Source organism: Centruroides vittatus, unplaced genomic scaffold, assembly GCF_030686945.1.
Source record: "Centruroides vittatus isolate TY-2023 unplaced genomic scaffold, ASM3068694v2 contig_19, whole genome shotgun sequence".
NCBI classification, from domain to species: Eukaryota; Metazoa; Arthropoda; class Arachnida; order Scorpiones; family Buthidae; genus Centruroides; species Centruroides vittatus.
This window is the reverse complement of record NW_027121169.1, coordinates 6,279,686-6,296,306: the sequence shown is the minus strand read 5'-3', so window position 1 is coordinate 6,296,306 and position 16,621 is coordinate 6,279,686. Positions and strand designations below refer to the sequence as shown.

Genomic DNA, 16,621 nt, shown 5'->3' with positions numbered 1-16,621 from the left:
GCATTGGTGTGGTTTGTATGGCTTCGGTGGTTAATCGTTTCAAATAAATGGATGTGATGGCAATCGAGATAATCGTTAAATTTAGTTCTATCGTTTTCACCGTTATTACGTCACGCGATTATTAATAAAATCCAGACGTTTCCTGTTTCGTGGTTACCACCACTGAATAGAGTTTAATCAGTATCGTCGCCTGTCTGATGATCGTAATTTAAGTGCCAAATCTTATGATCGTTAAGTAGAATCGCGTGATTATAAGTACCGCATAAATTGTTCGTTATAATTTAGTTTTATGAAACGTGATTACGGTCTAGAGCAGTGCAACCTGACCTTTTTTTCATTTAGTGTCATTCCCTTTAGAGCTATATTATTGAAGAATATTGTACAGAAGATCGTAATCCTCTGTCTGGAAAAAGTGATTTATAAATTATCTTTCAATTAAAACGTTTAATTTTATTTATAGCTTAAAAATATAGCTTTGAATGCTACATTTTAGTTTGATTCTATAATTAATTAATTTTTAGTTATGTCGTGACAATTAAATAAAGTATTATTTAAAAGTTTCAATTATTACGTAACAATGCCAAAATATTTGAATAATTAATCAATTTCTTAGTTTATGACGTAAGAATTAAATAAAGAATTAATTTAAACTTTTAACTATTACGTAACAAAATATTTGAATAATTGCAACAGATACGTGGCGGAACAATGACATTACGTTATAATGAAATTAACAGATTTTTAAACCTAAATAAACAATTAGGAAATGTCAGTTCTATTAAATAAACTATTTTTTAAGTTGGGGAAATACAAGAAATTAGCAATTTTTACACAACTTAGCGTGACTAATTTCGATTGAATAGTTTTATATGATCTAATTTAATTATTACGTAAATACGTAAAATTACGTAATTTTAATACGTAATTATTATAAAAACTAAATTGCTCTATTCAAATGTATTATTACTTACAAGTTAATTTTCAAACGAACGCTTAATAAACCAAATTATAACGATTTACTTGGTTAACTGACTATTGAGCCAACTCATGCATCTGTATCTGTTATAAAATAACATCATCATTTGCATTTTTTCGCGATAGATGTCGACACTTGAGTACAGTACATGATTTAAAAAATATATAAATAATACTGAAAAATTAAAGTTTTTAGACGCGTTAATTAATTTTTAAAATTAATTAATCTTTTTTTCGTAATTTTAATAACACGAAATAATTATTTTTGTTATATTTTTTCTTAATTTAAATATTTATATCATTAACTAATTAAAATGCTAATTAGCTACGTTTGATCATTATGTAAGAAATTTAATTAATGTCAATGTGAAGTGACGTAAAATATCGTTATTTTCTCTACTATTAACGTGATTTTTACTTCGGGATGTTGTAGTATTACAGATGGCGCTAAGTGTTATTAACACTTAGCGCCATCTGTTGTCAAAATCAGAGTACTGAAAACTGTTGTTTTACATTTTTCATTGATTAATACATGGAGGATCTATCCGAGTTACACACATTTCAGCCATGATTACATAAAGTATCATGAAAATTAATATAATATTCTGGAAACAATATATTTAAACACTAAACATTGAAAATATAAAAGTGCAGAAGAGACCGGTTCGTGTGCTATTTAGGATCGATATTTATTTTCCAAATTTTTAAATTATTTAATTGAATTAATGTAATTTCTAATTATTAATGTTATTACAAGACTTTAGACTAAGTATTTATCTTTATGCCAACTTATCAAGATACAGTGATTTAACATTAGCCTAAAAATAATCCGATATTCTATAAATTAAGTATTTGAATTATTATTATTATTATTATCGAGCTTGATCTTCAAATTTTAATTTTAGCAGAGATAACTTTTTGTTGGTTTTTTTTAAAATTCTTTTCTCTGTGGGCTGTAAAAGGGTCCTTTTTAGCATTCTTTTCTTTTCCCTTTTCTGGCATTGAATGTATTTATTTCCAAGCTCTGTAAGATAGACATTAAAAATAATGTTAAAGAATTAATTTTTGGATACTTTTATACAGAAAAACTAATTAAATATTTACAGAAATAAGAAGTAAATTACCTTTTATCTTTTTTCAAATCTTAAATGTATAACATTTATGGATCTGAGTACCAATTGGCGACATTCGATCATTTTATCAGGTTTCTCTTTGGCGTAGACCCGGAAGTTACGTAATATGTTAGCTATCACCACTTTCTCTTCTATTAGGGCAAATCTCTGTCCTGAACTTTTTAAAGACATTAATATAATTTCTAACGATAGGATAATGAAAAGTAGTGTAATCTAGCGTCACTAATTTCAAGACACATATGTATTGTTTAAATTGCCAGATAGCGTTAGAAAATATATACTAAAATTGCACCATAAAGCTTGATTACTAAATGTCTTTTTCTCGGCTGTGCCAACTTTTTGGCACCCCAAACACGAGTCCGGGCGGGATTTTTAAAGTTTGCATATTACAAATTGCAAATAACAATTGCAAATGCATAATAAACACTAACTTTTGAATAGAGTTAAATCTTCAAAAGACATTCCTTTTCTGAAGATCATTTATTGTCTTTGTGCCATAATGACTAAAGTGTCCGGAATTGGTTATCCAAAATTTGGCATTTTTGAGTACACCCATATACCATGAAATATAATAAAATACTATCTTACCTATACAATTTCTAGAACCTGCCGAAAACGGAATACAGTAGAGCGTCGATAAGTGAAACCAATTGGGGACTGGGGTCCTTCCAGTTAATGATTTGTTCCAGTTTCCGACTTTGTACGAAAAAATACATTAACCTGTCCGATGTTCAAATTTTTCTCCGTTGCGTATCGCTTCCTATTAAATTTTTCTTCGTTGCGTGTCGCTTCGTGTTGAATTTTCGTCGATTTTAAGCCTAACGAAAATTTTTATAATAATCATCGAGGCTATCGTATCGTTAAAAATTATTTCTGCATTTTGTACAAAAAATAAATATATTAAAGAATATAAAAAACATGAAAATTATACTTTAGAAGTAAATTTAGTATCAAAAACATTCGATTCAGCACGACACAGTCCGACTGAAAATCGTTCCACTTTCCGGCCATTCCACTTACCGACGTTCCACTTATCGACGCTCTACTGTATATGTGAAAAGATTCCTTTTACTATTGTTCTCGGGATAAAATCGGTCAGGATTAAATGTTTCAGGATCTGGATAGAATTCAGGATCCCGATGTATGGAATATATATATCTATTGTTAAAAGTGAATTTTTGGGTGTAGTTACGTCACCTAAATTTTAAAATAATAAAGTTAGGTCTGTAATTATATAGTTTAAGAGCACAATAGTAAATATAATTACCAATTTTAAATTCATCGGGATGGGAACGAGCTATGAGAGGAGCTGGAAGATAAATTCTTAACGATTCCTAATGAAGGAAAATATGCTTATAAATAAAAATTTTCAATTTAGGAATTTTAAAATTATATATAGTTTACCTTTATAACACATTCCATATATTTCATTTCTCTCAGATCATTACAATTAATCGGCCTTTCTTTGTCATATCCAAAAATCCTACGTAATTCTTCACAGGCCTTCTGTTTTGTATCGGGATATAAACCGAGGTTATAAAGTGTCCAACTTATTCCTGTAGCTGTAGTATCATGACCCTAAAGAAAAAAGTAGAATCAATATTGACAAGATTTAATTTTCGTATCTTGATTGTAAATGAGTATTTAGTTGTAAGCATTTTGTAATAATGTGAAAGGACAACCTGAATTAATATAGTCGAATGGCCGAGGGGTTGAGGTGATAGTCTACCGCTTTGGTGACCCGAGACCGTATCCAGATAGGTCGAAAAGACACGGAAATTTTTCGGGAAATGGTCTGTCCCTCACACTCGGCTGTTGTAACGTGGGTTTGATCTAACCCATAATGGACTTACTACAAAACACCTTCTAAGTGCCCACAGGGCAGCGAATTAAAATAAAACCGAATTAATAAATAATCTCTAAATATTATCATTTAGAAATTAACAAAGGGAAAATCAGAAGCTTTGTAAATAAAATTCCTTTGTAGGCCTAAGTATATGATTCCTTTGTCTGACGCTTTTTCTTTCCTATAAATTCTTTTATCTTGAATAAATAATTTATTTTTATTTGGACTTTTTCCATACCGAAAGAAATTTTTTTAAAGTTTATTGTGGGTTCGATCAGGCTCAATAGAGTGGCCGAGTGGTAAAGAATGGGACCCAGACAGACTACCCAAAACAAAAGATTACTGGTGTGTGTTTGGATTTCGGGTACCCAAAGGATTAGGTTGACGTCCTAACCTCATCGGCTAGTGAAAAAGAAACTACAGAGATAGTCATAATCAATAATATATTCATATTAAATTGACTGTTGAATGCTCACATGTTGTATTCCTTATCCCATTTATCTTATAATCCTATTTTGACATATACTTAAATATTTAATTACTAAAATAAAATTTATTGATAAGTATGTATGTATTGAAATTGTATTGATATGTATTCACATTAACAAATTGAATACCTCGAACATGAAAGTATCCACTTCTTCTCTGATAGCCTCTTCGGCAATGTCTCCATGGATTAAATGACGATGAAGTAAAAGATCTAAAAATGGCTTTTTCTCCTTCTGAAAGAAGACATCATCTTTGTTCTCGACTTTTAATTCTTGTGAAATTTTAAAAAATTCATTTTTCCTCTCCAAAATCACTTTAAATTTTTCAGATAATTTTAGAATTAAGAAACATAAACTTCTTACACACAATTTTACCGACCTGCTTAGTGAAATTATGTATGATGTTCACACATCTCTTGAATTCTTTTCCTACTGATGTAAAAGTAGTAAATAAAATCGAATTGATACCACGGATACATTGTTCTTTCCATAATCAAACTCTCCATTCTAATAATATATTAACGTTTTAATTTATATTAAATTAATTTTTTATTGTTTTTTATATAAGAAAACTCACTTTCCCACTGCTTGAACGTATTCAGAACTTTCGTTTTCTTGTGATCTCAATTTTACTCCCATTGCTGTCTCTACAATGAGATATTTGTCATAGTAAATTTTACGAAATGTTATAGTTTTTAGCATAAAATTTATAATATCTACTTCCAATTATGTCTAATGTACAGAGAGACATCAGAGGCACAATATCGATCCAAGAATTGGGTTCTAATTTATTTAATTTTTGTACAAGAACAAATGAATGTTCGTTGAAGATGGGTTGAAAGGTTTCTAAGATGTTAAAATGAAATGCTGGAGTTAAAAGTTTTCGTCTTTGTTTCCATTTTTTCCTTCGCACTAATACATGTAATTATAAAAAAGATTAATTTATAAAAATTCCGCGCTATGTAAAAGAAAAGGAGAGAAATGAAGAAAAGATAGGGAGAAGGCATTCATCAAGACTAAGAAAAAGTTCAAGAATATTTGAAGCAATTTAATATTTGAAATCTTTCGTTGTAGAGGGGAAAAGGATTGATATGGAACGATAGAAACAGAAATATTTCAATGCCTTGTTTGTTGCATTACCAGTACCATCATCCACAAAGAAAAAAGTGGATGATATCTTCAAGATTTACTTCTCCAGTCTGCATACAAAAAAAGTGAAGAAATGAATATAACCTTGCAAGCAGACAAAATTTTATTACTGAGATAATTTAATAGCGCTATCAGGCAAATAGAATAAAACTAAATTAAGAAATAATTAAAAAGTTAAACATTTTACCTGGTTAGAAGGCCAGTTCCAATCCAAGGATGCATCATACGATACATTGGTGATTTATTGAGCACATCGTTGTTACTTAAAATTGCCTAGATATTATAAATAATAGGCCTATATTTTTAATCATATATTTACAAATCTATGTCAGGAATACATACTTACTTTTATATATTCGGTTTTATAAATATGAACAATAAACAACTTTGATAAGATGGCAGCGAAGATCCTCTCTTTCTCAAACAACTTATTCAGACCACGTACCACATTAAACATAGCTTCAATAGATTTAATTTTAGAACAAATACTAGAAACTAACTAATATTAATATTAACTAACTAATTAAACTTGCCAACTTGATCGTAAACTCCTCGATTTCTAAACAAGAATCTCCAGAAGTTATACCAAATTGGAGGAAATAAAAACACATGTAGACCCTCTTTCTTTAATATTTTCAGTCGTTTCGTCCATCGAACATGTAAAATTATTGCTGCTAAAGCAATAACTAGTATCAAAATAATCAGCATATACGCCATTTTGTATTCTTTACTATATCAGTTAGGAGAGATCCTTGTTTACGAGATACTAAACTTAAATTGCTGGTAATCTTGCTATATTTTAGAAAATAATATAAAACTATTATAAATTTTAAATTTATGTAATATATAAAGTCTATAAAACATGTAATAGATAACATAACAGTTTCTTAACATTAAAATTACTATACTTAGCAAATAAGTAATTTAAATACACATCTAAATTTTTTCCGTTATTCACGGAAGGACATTTTGAGATTTATTTTTGACTTTATTCATTTGAGGGCTGATCAATATGAAGGGAAGTTTTTCTGAATTAGTTTAAATCTTTGAAAATTTAATAACTTTATAATAGAATCGTTTTACGATAATTCTATTTCACATGACATCACGCCATTGCATGCAGTACGTTATGAGACGTAATAGCTGATTGACCAATATGTTAAAATTTTAAAAAACGATCTATAAATAATAGGTCATTTTCTAAATAGTCAGCATTTATAAATAAAACCTTGAAAAGGGCAAAGATGAGGCATCCAGCTCTCGAACGAGGTGTTAAACATATGCAGACTATTTGTAAATTGTTCAATTACTTGGTGTCGTTGTAAATCTAGCGACGAAAATCTGATCGCGTAGTCCAAAACGACCTAACGAATTTACTTAAAATTTAAGACCACAATAGTACTCATCATGAGCACTAAGTGTTTTAAATTTCAAGCAAATCGGTTCATTGGTACTAGAGATATTAAGGGTCAAAGTTGGCGCTTGAACATTAAACGTATTGCAGAGCTTTACTATAGAGAGATAGTGAAATAATGTGTATGAGAGTAAAACTATCAGCTCATTTTAAAAGTTAGTTTAACGATAAAATCGAAATAAAGATAATAATTTATTAATATTAAATTTAATAAAGTTTAGTTATTATTATAAAAAGTAATCTCCTACTTACATTACATGTTGCAACAAATGTAACGAAATATCAATTTCACAACTGTTTACAACAAGGGCAGCTATATTAGTTGCTAAATTTAATTATTTAGATAATTCGTTTCATATTTAAAATTAATAAAATTACTGTGGATCCAACTTTATTAATTGGATTCAGCAGCCACAAAATGATGCAGAATCCCACGGAGAATTTGCAATTCACGTGGTTAAAATGCCATTTGTTAGTAATTCGCAAATATAAAAGAGTTTTGTATTTATTAGGAGATCGTGCGATTTTTTCGTATCTTGAGAGAATTGAGGAGAAGTCGGAAAGAAAGAAATGATCCTTGCACTTGTTAGTACAGAAGAAGTGATCCTCGCCGCCATCTTACCGCGTCATTATGAAAGAATTTGAACATCACGACGTGTTATAGCTTACTACGTCATTCAAAGTACCTCTACTAAATGAATCATCCTATAAAGTCCAATAAGACAATCGTTTTATAATTTTCAGCCAATAATAAATTTAATATATTTATTACCTTTATACAAATCAAAAAGAATACATTAATTTCATCTTCAGAGCATAGCTTTGTTTTAGTGAATGTTCTCTACTTAACACATATTTAAATTTAAGAAAAATAGCGTAAATCGTTTTCACGAGTATATTAACTAAATTTAATAATACATTTCTGAATTATATATTTTTATGATAAATTTAAAATATTATCAGCCATCTACATTTATAAGTATAGTTTAAATCTAAACACAGATAACATTCTGATATCAGTGAGAATACAAAATGGCGTATGTACTCTTGACTGTGATACTAGTTATTGCTTTAGCAGCAATAATTTCACATATTCGATGGACGAAACGACTGAAAATATTAAAGAAAGAGGGTCTACATGTGTTTTTATTTCCTCCAATTTGGTATAACTTCTGGAGATTCTTGTTTAGAAATCGAGGAGTTTACGATCAAGTTGGTAAGTTTAATTAGTTAGTTAATATTAATATTAGTTAGTTTCTAGTATTTGTTCTAAAATTAAATCTATTGAAGCTATGTTTAATGTGGTACGTGGTCTGAATAAGTTGTTTGAGAAAGAGAGGATCTTCGCTGCCATCTTATCAAAGTTGTTTATTGTTCATATTTATAAAACCGAATATATAAAAGTAAGTATGTATTCCTGACATAGATTTGTAAATATATGATTAAAAATATAGGCCTATTATTTATAATATCTAGGCAATTTTAAGTAACAACGATGTGCTCAATAAATCACCAATGTATCGTATGATGCATCCTTGGATTGGAACTGGCCTTCTAACCAGGTAAAATGTTTAACTTTTTAATTATTTCTTAATTTAGTTTTATTCTATTTGCCTGATAGCGCTATTAAATTATCTCAGTGATAAAATTTTGTCTATTTGCAAGATTATTATATCATCATATGATTTCAATTTTCGTATTTTACAAGGAGAGTTTCGTAATAAAATTTTACTTGATACAAAAGAAAATTTAGTTACAAAAATGCACACTGGGGTGGCAAATGGTGCGGCGACACCCTATGAATATCAAAATGTCTCAAAAATTTAGTTTCCTGCTTTTACAACAGCTTCTTTCGATGCTGTCATAGGAAATTTGCATAAACATTCAGAATTTTTGTATGGATGACAACGGAGGACATCATATCGAACTTGCTGTTGTGTATAGCGTTGATATCGTAAGTTTTTGAGACATTTTGAGTTAGCCACTTCGGTCTTGAGCGCTATTTACCGTTCTAGCAGACATTTTTTTGTAACTAATTTTTTAATTTCAAAAAAAATTCCACCATCCTTGTGGAATATGACGTTATTCTGCAGAGTTCCGGAGTCGTATCTTCTTGAAATGTATATTTTAATTTCGAACATTCTGTATTAAGTAAAAGAAATTTTATGAAAGAATAAATAGTTGGCAGGAAGTGTCAATCAATTAATTAGCAACTTTCGTTTGTCGGCTGAAAATATACAAAAATGTGAATTTAGCGTACATAAAACAAAAATTTTGTGTATCAAACTAGTGGAACCTCGCTTAATTCGATCCAGAGTATTACTCGTAATGCGAAACACTCGTTAAGCGAAACAATTTTTTCCATAGGAATTAATGTAAAATACGATAATGCGTTCCACGCCGAACAATATACTCAAATATTTTATGTATAATGTTTATTCAAAGAAAATTATACAATAAACATTGTTAAGGAGCGTGAATCATCATCTTTTCTTCTAGCGCGGAATGAACCAATCTGAAATGCGAATTCTATTTGCAGAAAACTAAAAAAATCAGATAGTAAACACACCAACCGATATGCCAAATTCTTGTGTTACGCAAAGGCTATAATTAAATATTAGAAATTATACTGTAATACAAACAACACCTTAATGCTGAGAACCTTTAAATTTAATGATAAACAAACGTTTTCAGCTCATTCCATGAGCCATCTTCAGGTTACAACATTCGAATACTATGTCGAATAAGCAGTTCAAATTGAAATAAATAGAACTCACGTGCGTTGCTAAACTAAACTACGCAAAACAAAAAATAATATAAATAACATAGAAAACAAAATAAAATAAAATAACATATGCCCATGGTACATGTATACATTAGAATTATGTATATATGAATTATTATGTATATATTAGAAATTAATTAATTTGACTAGAGGAAGGCAGTTATGCTTTTATCTTTCATTAAATTTAATAATTATAAATAATAAATTTTTAATTTAGACATTTTTGGAATTTAATTTGGAATCGGTCATTAAATTTAATACAAGATGGCAGCATAACTGCCTACCTCTAGTCAAATTAATTAATTTCTAATATGAAATTATAGCCTTTGCGTAACCCAAGAATTTGGCATATCGTTTGGCGTGTTTATTATATAACTGGCTACGGTTGTTGATGTTTATATGTAATATGTGATCACAAGTGACACTAAGATTCTAGCTGAACGAGTGCTAGATGGAGCATGCGCACAATCCGGAACTTCCTCTCTCCTGGCCACTCGTTATGCGAAAATTCTCTCGTTAAGCAAATTATTTTTCACAATTTATTTTGCTCGTTATGTGAAGTGCTCGTTAAGCGAGGTTCCACTGTATTATATATGGCTGGATGAATAAGGCAATGCAACACGTGAGCGATCTGTCAAGGGAATGCCTCCAGAGAGAACTTTTTTCGGGAAACTGGTCCCTACTTAGATGTTACACACGAGAAGAAAACCCAGAAGACTCCATGTAGCTTCCGGGTTTTCTACACGGCTGCTTCGCGCCTCACCAACGGGAGATCTTCCAGGAAGACTTCCCATGCTGAGGCGCGAATCCGCAACTAAGTACCAATGTTCAGTGGTTTTATTTATTTGGCCACAGCTATTACAGTAAGTTAAAGTTATTATTGTTAACTGTAAAGATTAGTGCTTCATTTCTTTCTTTTCTTAAGTACTGTACATTCATTTTCTTACGTTATCATTAGAAATTAATTAGACAGATTCGTGTCTAATTCATTTCTAATGATCATTCTTCTTGGGTAGATATGTGAATCCTAAAGATATTGATGATAAAGGTATCATTTTTCTTTCTAGATGATAATCCACAAGTTTTCAGAACGTGTTTTTGAGTTCTGCGACACTAAGGCGTATGTCTTGGCAGCAGTGGCGTAGCGTAGTGGGGGCGGCAGGGGCGGCCCGCCCCGGGCGGCACTTTTTGGGAGCGGCATTTTTTCACAATAAATAATAATGATATCTTTTAAAAATTTGAACCATTTCATTTCATATTTTTGACGCACCTACGATTCGGACCGATTGAAATGAGCACGGAATTTTTCATTACTTATTCTGTGACGAAAATGGGGAATCCCCTTTCTTTAAATGAATGTATAATAATGACATCTTGCTCGTTGTAGCGACTGACAACACCGTCTGTACTGACTTGTAGAGATTCCCCGTATTTTATTTAAGGGGGGCGAAATTTTAAGGGGCGGCGAAATTTTCCTCCGCCCCGGGCGGTTGACACCCACGCTACGCCACTGCTTGGCAGCCATTAACATACTACTAGTTGTTAGTGTAAGTCAGCAATTTTTAGTTATTCATTGGCGATATGCCTTATAAAACTAGTTTCGGAAGATATCGTGTAGTGGTTGGTTGCCATAATAGCCAGAGAGTACTTTATAATTGGTTTGAAGTTGTATGTGATGTGCACAAAAACTTGATGCATTGAGATTGTCCGTGTATTAAACCATTCCAGTTAAATCATTATGAAAATTTAAGAGATATGCATGTACTGTACATCCAGCTAGATAAAAAACTTTTCCATCATTAGACACACAAGTCTATACAGAATGATTACTTGCAGATAGAGTTTGTGATTACTCTACAATTGTCTTAAGGACAAAAATGTTTTGTGACAATTTATTAATTAAAATTTTAACCATTTTACCACTTGAAAAATAATTATGAGTCAAGACTCCTATCATTAAACATTTGAATATCTTATTAAAAATAAGGCTTATAATCATAAGCCTTATTTTTAATAAGATATTCAAATACAGCTAGATATTCCATTCTCTCATATCATTATTTCACGATTTTATAAGTACTAAATAGTAGACTGCTCATTTAAAAATAAATTAGAAAATACAACTTTGTAGAAGAAACTACGCAAAAATCTGAAAATTTTTCATTAGGCTTCTATGATATTGTGTAAATATTTTGGACTACACTACTTTATGATTTAAATGGAGATATAAATATTTCCTGATAGACAACAGTGGAATATTAATAAACTTACAGAAGCCAATTTTGCTAATTATTTTCTTCAAAGAAAGAAATAAAGCATAGGATTTAGGTTTTTCTAATTTTAGTTTAAATTTTATTCGTTTTAAAAGATGTCCTCACCATGCATGTAGCACGCCTTTCTTCTTTGCGCTAGAAAAAAATTTAACTTCTGTAAAAACGATTGAAAATACTCTATAATTTGAAATATATAAACCCTTACAATTACTAACAAAGTGAGGGTTATGGACGAATTTCTATTAGTAATTTTAAAATCAATTATATTCTCAATTCTATGATTTTGAAGTTCTATTGTTGTTGCAGTATCTTAATGGTTGCACGACGGTGGTGCTAAAGTACGGAAAAATACCTGAACTCTCACTGGAAACTTGTGGATAATACGGACACAACTAAGTTTCTCTTAACTTATTCTTAACCAATTCGTTCAAGCGAAAAATAATGGAAAATTTTAAATTGCTTGAAATATTTTTGAACTTTCTTTTGATGGGTGAATTCTCTGCGTCTGTCCAGGCCGCCAAGTGGGTTAGATTAAACCACTAAACATTAGTCCACACCTAACTAACAAACAGTCTATGTAGAATTTTTCCGAGGTTTCTTCACATGTCAGTCCTCCAGGGATGCACCCTAACTCTTTCGCAGATCAACCATGTGTTACGTTGGCTTATTCCAAATTTTCTATCTTTTCTTCTGTTAGTCATTTTACTGTGCTCTCCTCTTCTATAACTTAACATGAGATTTTTTACAAATTACTTTTTGTTATTGTAGTACCAAGGAAAAATGGAAACAAAGACGAAAACTTTTAACTCCAGCATTTCATTTTAACATATTAGAAACCTTTCAACCCATCTTTAACGAACATTCATTTGTTCTTGTACAAAAATTAAATAAATTAGAACCCAATTCTTGGATCGATATTGTGCCTCTGATGTCTCTCTGTACATTAGACATAATTGGAGGTAAATATTATAAATTTTATGCTAAAAACGATAATATTTCGTAAAATTTACTATGGCAAATATCTCATTGTAGAGACAGCAATGGGAGTAAAGTTGAGATCACAAGAAAACGAAAGTTCCGAATACGTTCAAGCAGTGGGGAAGTGAGTTTTCTTATAAAATCAATAAAAAGAAAATTAATTTACTATAAATTAAAACGTTATATATATATTATTAGAATGGAGAGTTTGGTTACAGAAAGAATAATGTATCCGTGGTATCAATTCGATTTCATTTACTACTTGACATCAGCTGGAAAAAAATTCAAGAGATATGTAAACATCATACATAATTTCACTAGACAGGTTAGTTAAATCTATTTTTGTAACTACTGGCTGGAAATTAATAAGTTGTTTCCTTTATAATTTATAAGAGTGGGAAGCTAATAAAATAATTTTTCGTAAGAAAAGTAAACAATTAATTCAAAAATTATCTAAAATTTCAAGGTAATATTAGAGAGAAAAAGAGAATTTTTTAAAATTTTACAAGAATTAAAAGTCGAGAACAAAGATGATGTCTTCTTTCAGAAGAAAGAGAAAAAGCCATTTTTAGATCTTTTACTTCATCGTCATTTAGTCCATGGAGACATTACCGAAGAGGATATCAGAGAAGAAGTGGATACCTTCATGTTTGAGGTGGATACCATTTTTTAATATGAATTTATACCTATCAATAAATTTTATTATAATAATTAAATATGTAAGTATAAATAAACGTAGGATTGTAAGATTAAGGAAGGTAATAAACGCAATATATATAGAGGGAGAGGTTTTCTCGTGGCGTTCTTGTGGGTTCACTTGAATGTGAAGCTAGGTAAGTAAGTCAATGGAAAATCCTGTTTCTTATGAAACTGATAATGTCATTGACTCGCTTACTTAGCAGCTTCTTATCACCTAGACGCATCCGAGTTCTTCTTCTCTTTGAAACTTTTTGAAAGAGAAGAAACAATGTAATGTTGTATGGAGATGAGTTATAGATTCTAATTCAGATTTTATCTAATTCCGGAAAGATCAAATTATAATTAATTAAAGTTGATAGCAGGAAGGGTTTAAAATCAGTCAATCTGACGTCTTTGTGGATCTGGAATAGAGTTTTAGCCAACGAATCTCAGGAAGTTTTGATGTGTGATCTGTCGAGGATATATCGGACCCCATCTCTTGCCACTTGGTCACCCCGATCGTGGACTTGGACAAACTCATTATTTGTATGATTAAACGTTTCTGTTGTGCCCACAAGACAGAATAAGTCAAAAATGAAAAGACCTAACTAAAGTCGTCCAGCTGATTTTGTGTAAGATATCGATTCTGAAGAGTAGTGCAAATTTGAATCCGATTCAAACCGCTTTATTTTATCAGGATTAGTAAGGATCAAGTACAATTTCTATCTCACATACCTGTGATGATCTTTTCATTACGTGTCTGCCCCACTAATTATGGAGAAACTGTGGCCAGATTCAGCACCGTAATATACCAATGTCTCTTGTTAATTTATCAATCAATCAAGAAGCTGGAAGATATCATATTGAAACAGAAGAATTGGCAACTTGTCATATATAAAAATACAATAAGTTCTTTCAATAATGCTGTTAATTATCGGTAAATTATATTCAAAACTTCAGAAATAAAGTTTTCTTTTCTAAATTTTTTAATTTTCAAGAACTTCTTACATTTAATTTTACAGTTTCTAAATGAAAATATTTAAAAATAATTAATTAATTAACACATGCAACTTTATTCCTCTTTCGTTCTTTAGGGTCACGACACAACGGCAATAGGAATAAGTTGGGCATTGTATAATCTCGGTTTATATCCCGATATTCAAGAGAAAGCCTGTGAAGAGCTGTACAGGATTTTTGGAGATAACAGGGAAAGACCAATTACTTGCGATGATTTGAGAGATATGAAATATATGGAATGCGTTATTAAGGTAAATTACATATAATCTAAAAATCCTAAATTAGAAATTTAAATTTACAAATATGGTCGCATCATCAGGAAACATTAAGACTTTATCCTCCAGTTCCTTTCATTTCTCGTTGCCATTCTGAAGAATTTAAAATTGGTAATTGCTTTATAACTATGCTTTTAAGCCATATTTAGATATTTATATTCATTATTTTAAAATTTAGGTAGCATAACTATACCCAAAAATGCATTGATACCTATAATCATACATACCATACATCGAGATCCTGAATTCTACTCAGATCCAGAAATGTTTAATCCAGAGAGATTTTATCCCGAGAACTGGGTAGAAAGAACCCCTTTGTATATATTCCGTTTTCGGCAGGACCTAGAAATTGTATTGGTAAGATAGTATCCAATTTTAAAGATAGATGGCGCGATTATGCTCTTACGTAACTTTGATGACGCGTTATGTAATATAATGCCATCTGTTGTTAAATAATATATTTATGAATAAAATTTTCAGGACAAAAATTTGCCTTAATGGAAGAGAAAGTGGTGATAGCTAACGTATTACGTCATTTCCGGATATACGCTAAAGAGAAACCTGATAAAATGATCGAATGTGGCCAATTGGTACTCAGATCTGTAAATGGTATACATCTAAAATTTGAAAGGAGATAAAACGTTACTTTATTTTTTAGTTTTTCTAAGTATTGAGTTAGTTCTTTTTTTGCAAATGTATTCGAGAAATTGTTTATTTGTCATTAATTTTAACGTCTATTTTTGATAGTATTAACACAGACAATACCAAACAAATGTATTTTGTATTTTTAATTAAACACTAATATTAGCGTATAAAAACAATTAAAATTTGAAGTTAATAAAACGTTAAAAATTGTTCCTTAAAATTGTTCCTTATGAATGTAATCTTATATCATACCAGATTATTATCACAATATTTTGCAAGATGAATGCTTGGCAAAAATTACAAATTACCAATCAATAAAGTAGCGAAATTTTAATCGTATGTAAATAATTGAATCATTTTTTCAGTTTTGTTTTTTCTGAGCCAAAGGACTTTTACAAACTCACTGTGGGTTTGGCCAAGTTCAAATAAACGCAAGTTAAATTAGGGAACACTATCACCCTAGAATTCCTGAAATTTTTTGACACCAAAATTAAATCGGGACATCCTCAAAATCGATCTGAAAATTTGATCCATCGATTTTGATAAAACTTTGCCATTTTCCATTAATTTCGACGAAGAACAAAAATGTAATGAGGGTCCATTTAAATGTAAAGAAGTGTTCGTGACTTTGTTTTCAATATATAGTAGGGTCGAAGTGATCTCTGACACGACTGAGCGCGCATAATGAAATGTAGGGTCAAAAATAGAAACAGCATTGCAAACGCCTAATAGAAAATAGGCGCAAAAACGAACAAAGCGATCGATGGAAATTGCTTTGTTCTGAGTTGCCTCTTCTGTGGTTGGCAGATACGACGATATCCTCTTTTGTGGAAGTTTCATTGAATATTTTGGTCACATGACTAAAGTTAAAATGGCACTGACATGGAGCAAATAGTAAAGGACACATTTAGAGAATTAGGCGCTAAGTCTGTTCTTTGGTATGCAAAGTTTGGTATTGTGCATGG

General features: G+C 30.5%; 1 protein-coding gene and 1 pseudogene across 1 annotated transcript; one reads left to right on the top strand and one right to left on the bottom strand.

Moving 5' to 3' along the window:
* Positions 1-1,809: 1,809 nt before the first annotated feature.
* LOC136970255 (cytochrome P450 4V2-like) lies at positions 1,810-5,358 on the bottom strand (annotated as a pseudogene).
* Positions 5,359-7,850: 2,492 nt separating this feature from the next.
* Positions 7,851-15,689, top strand: LOC136970290 (cytochrome P450 4c3-like). The gene is given in 12 exon segments (XM_067264707.1): positions 7,851-8,221; positions 8,296-8,408; positions 8,482-8,567; positions 12,832-13,022; positions 13,096-13,165; positions 13,240-13,366; positions 13,508-13,696; positions 14,814-14,987; positions 15,056-15,122; positions 15,190-15,299; positions 15,302-15,368; positions 15,492-15,689. Coding segments are annotated over 12 exon segments (1,536 nt in total). The 5' UTR covers positions 7,851-8,037; the 3' UTR covers positions 15,650-15,689.
* The last annotated feature ends 932 nt before the right edge of the window (positions 15,690-16,621 follow it).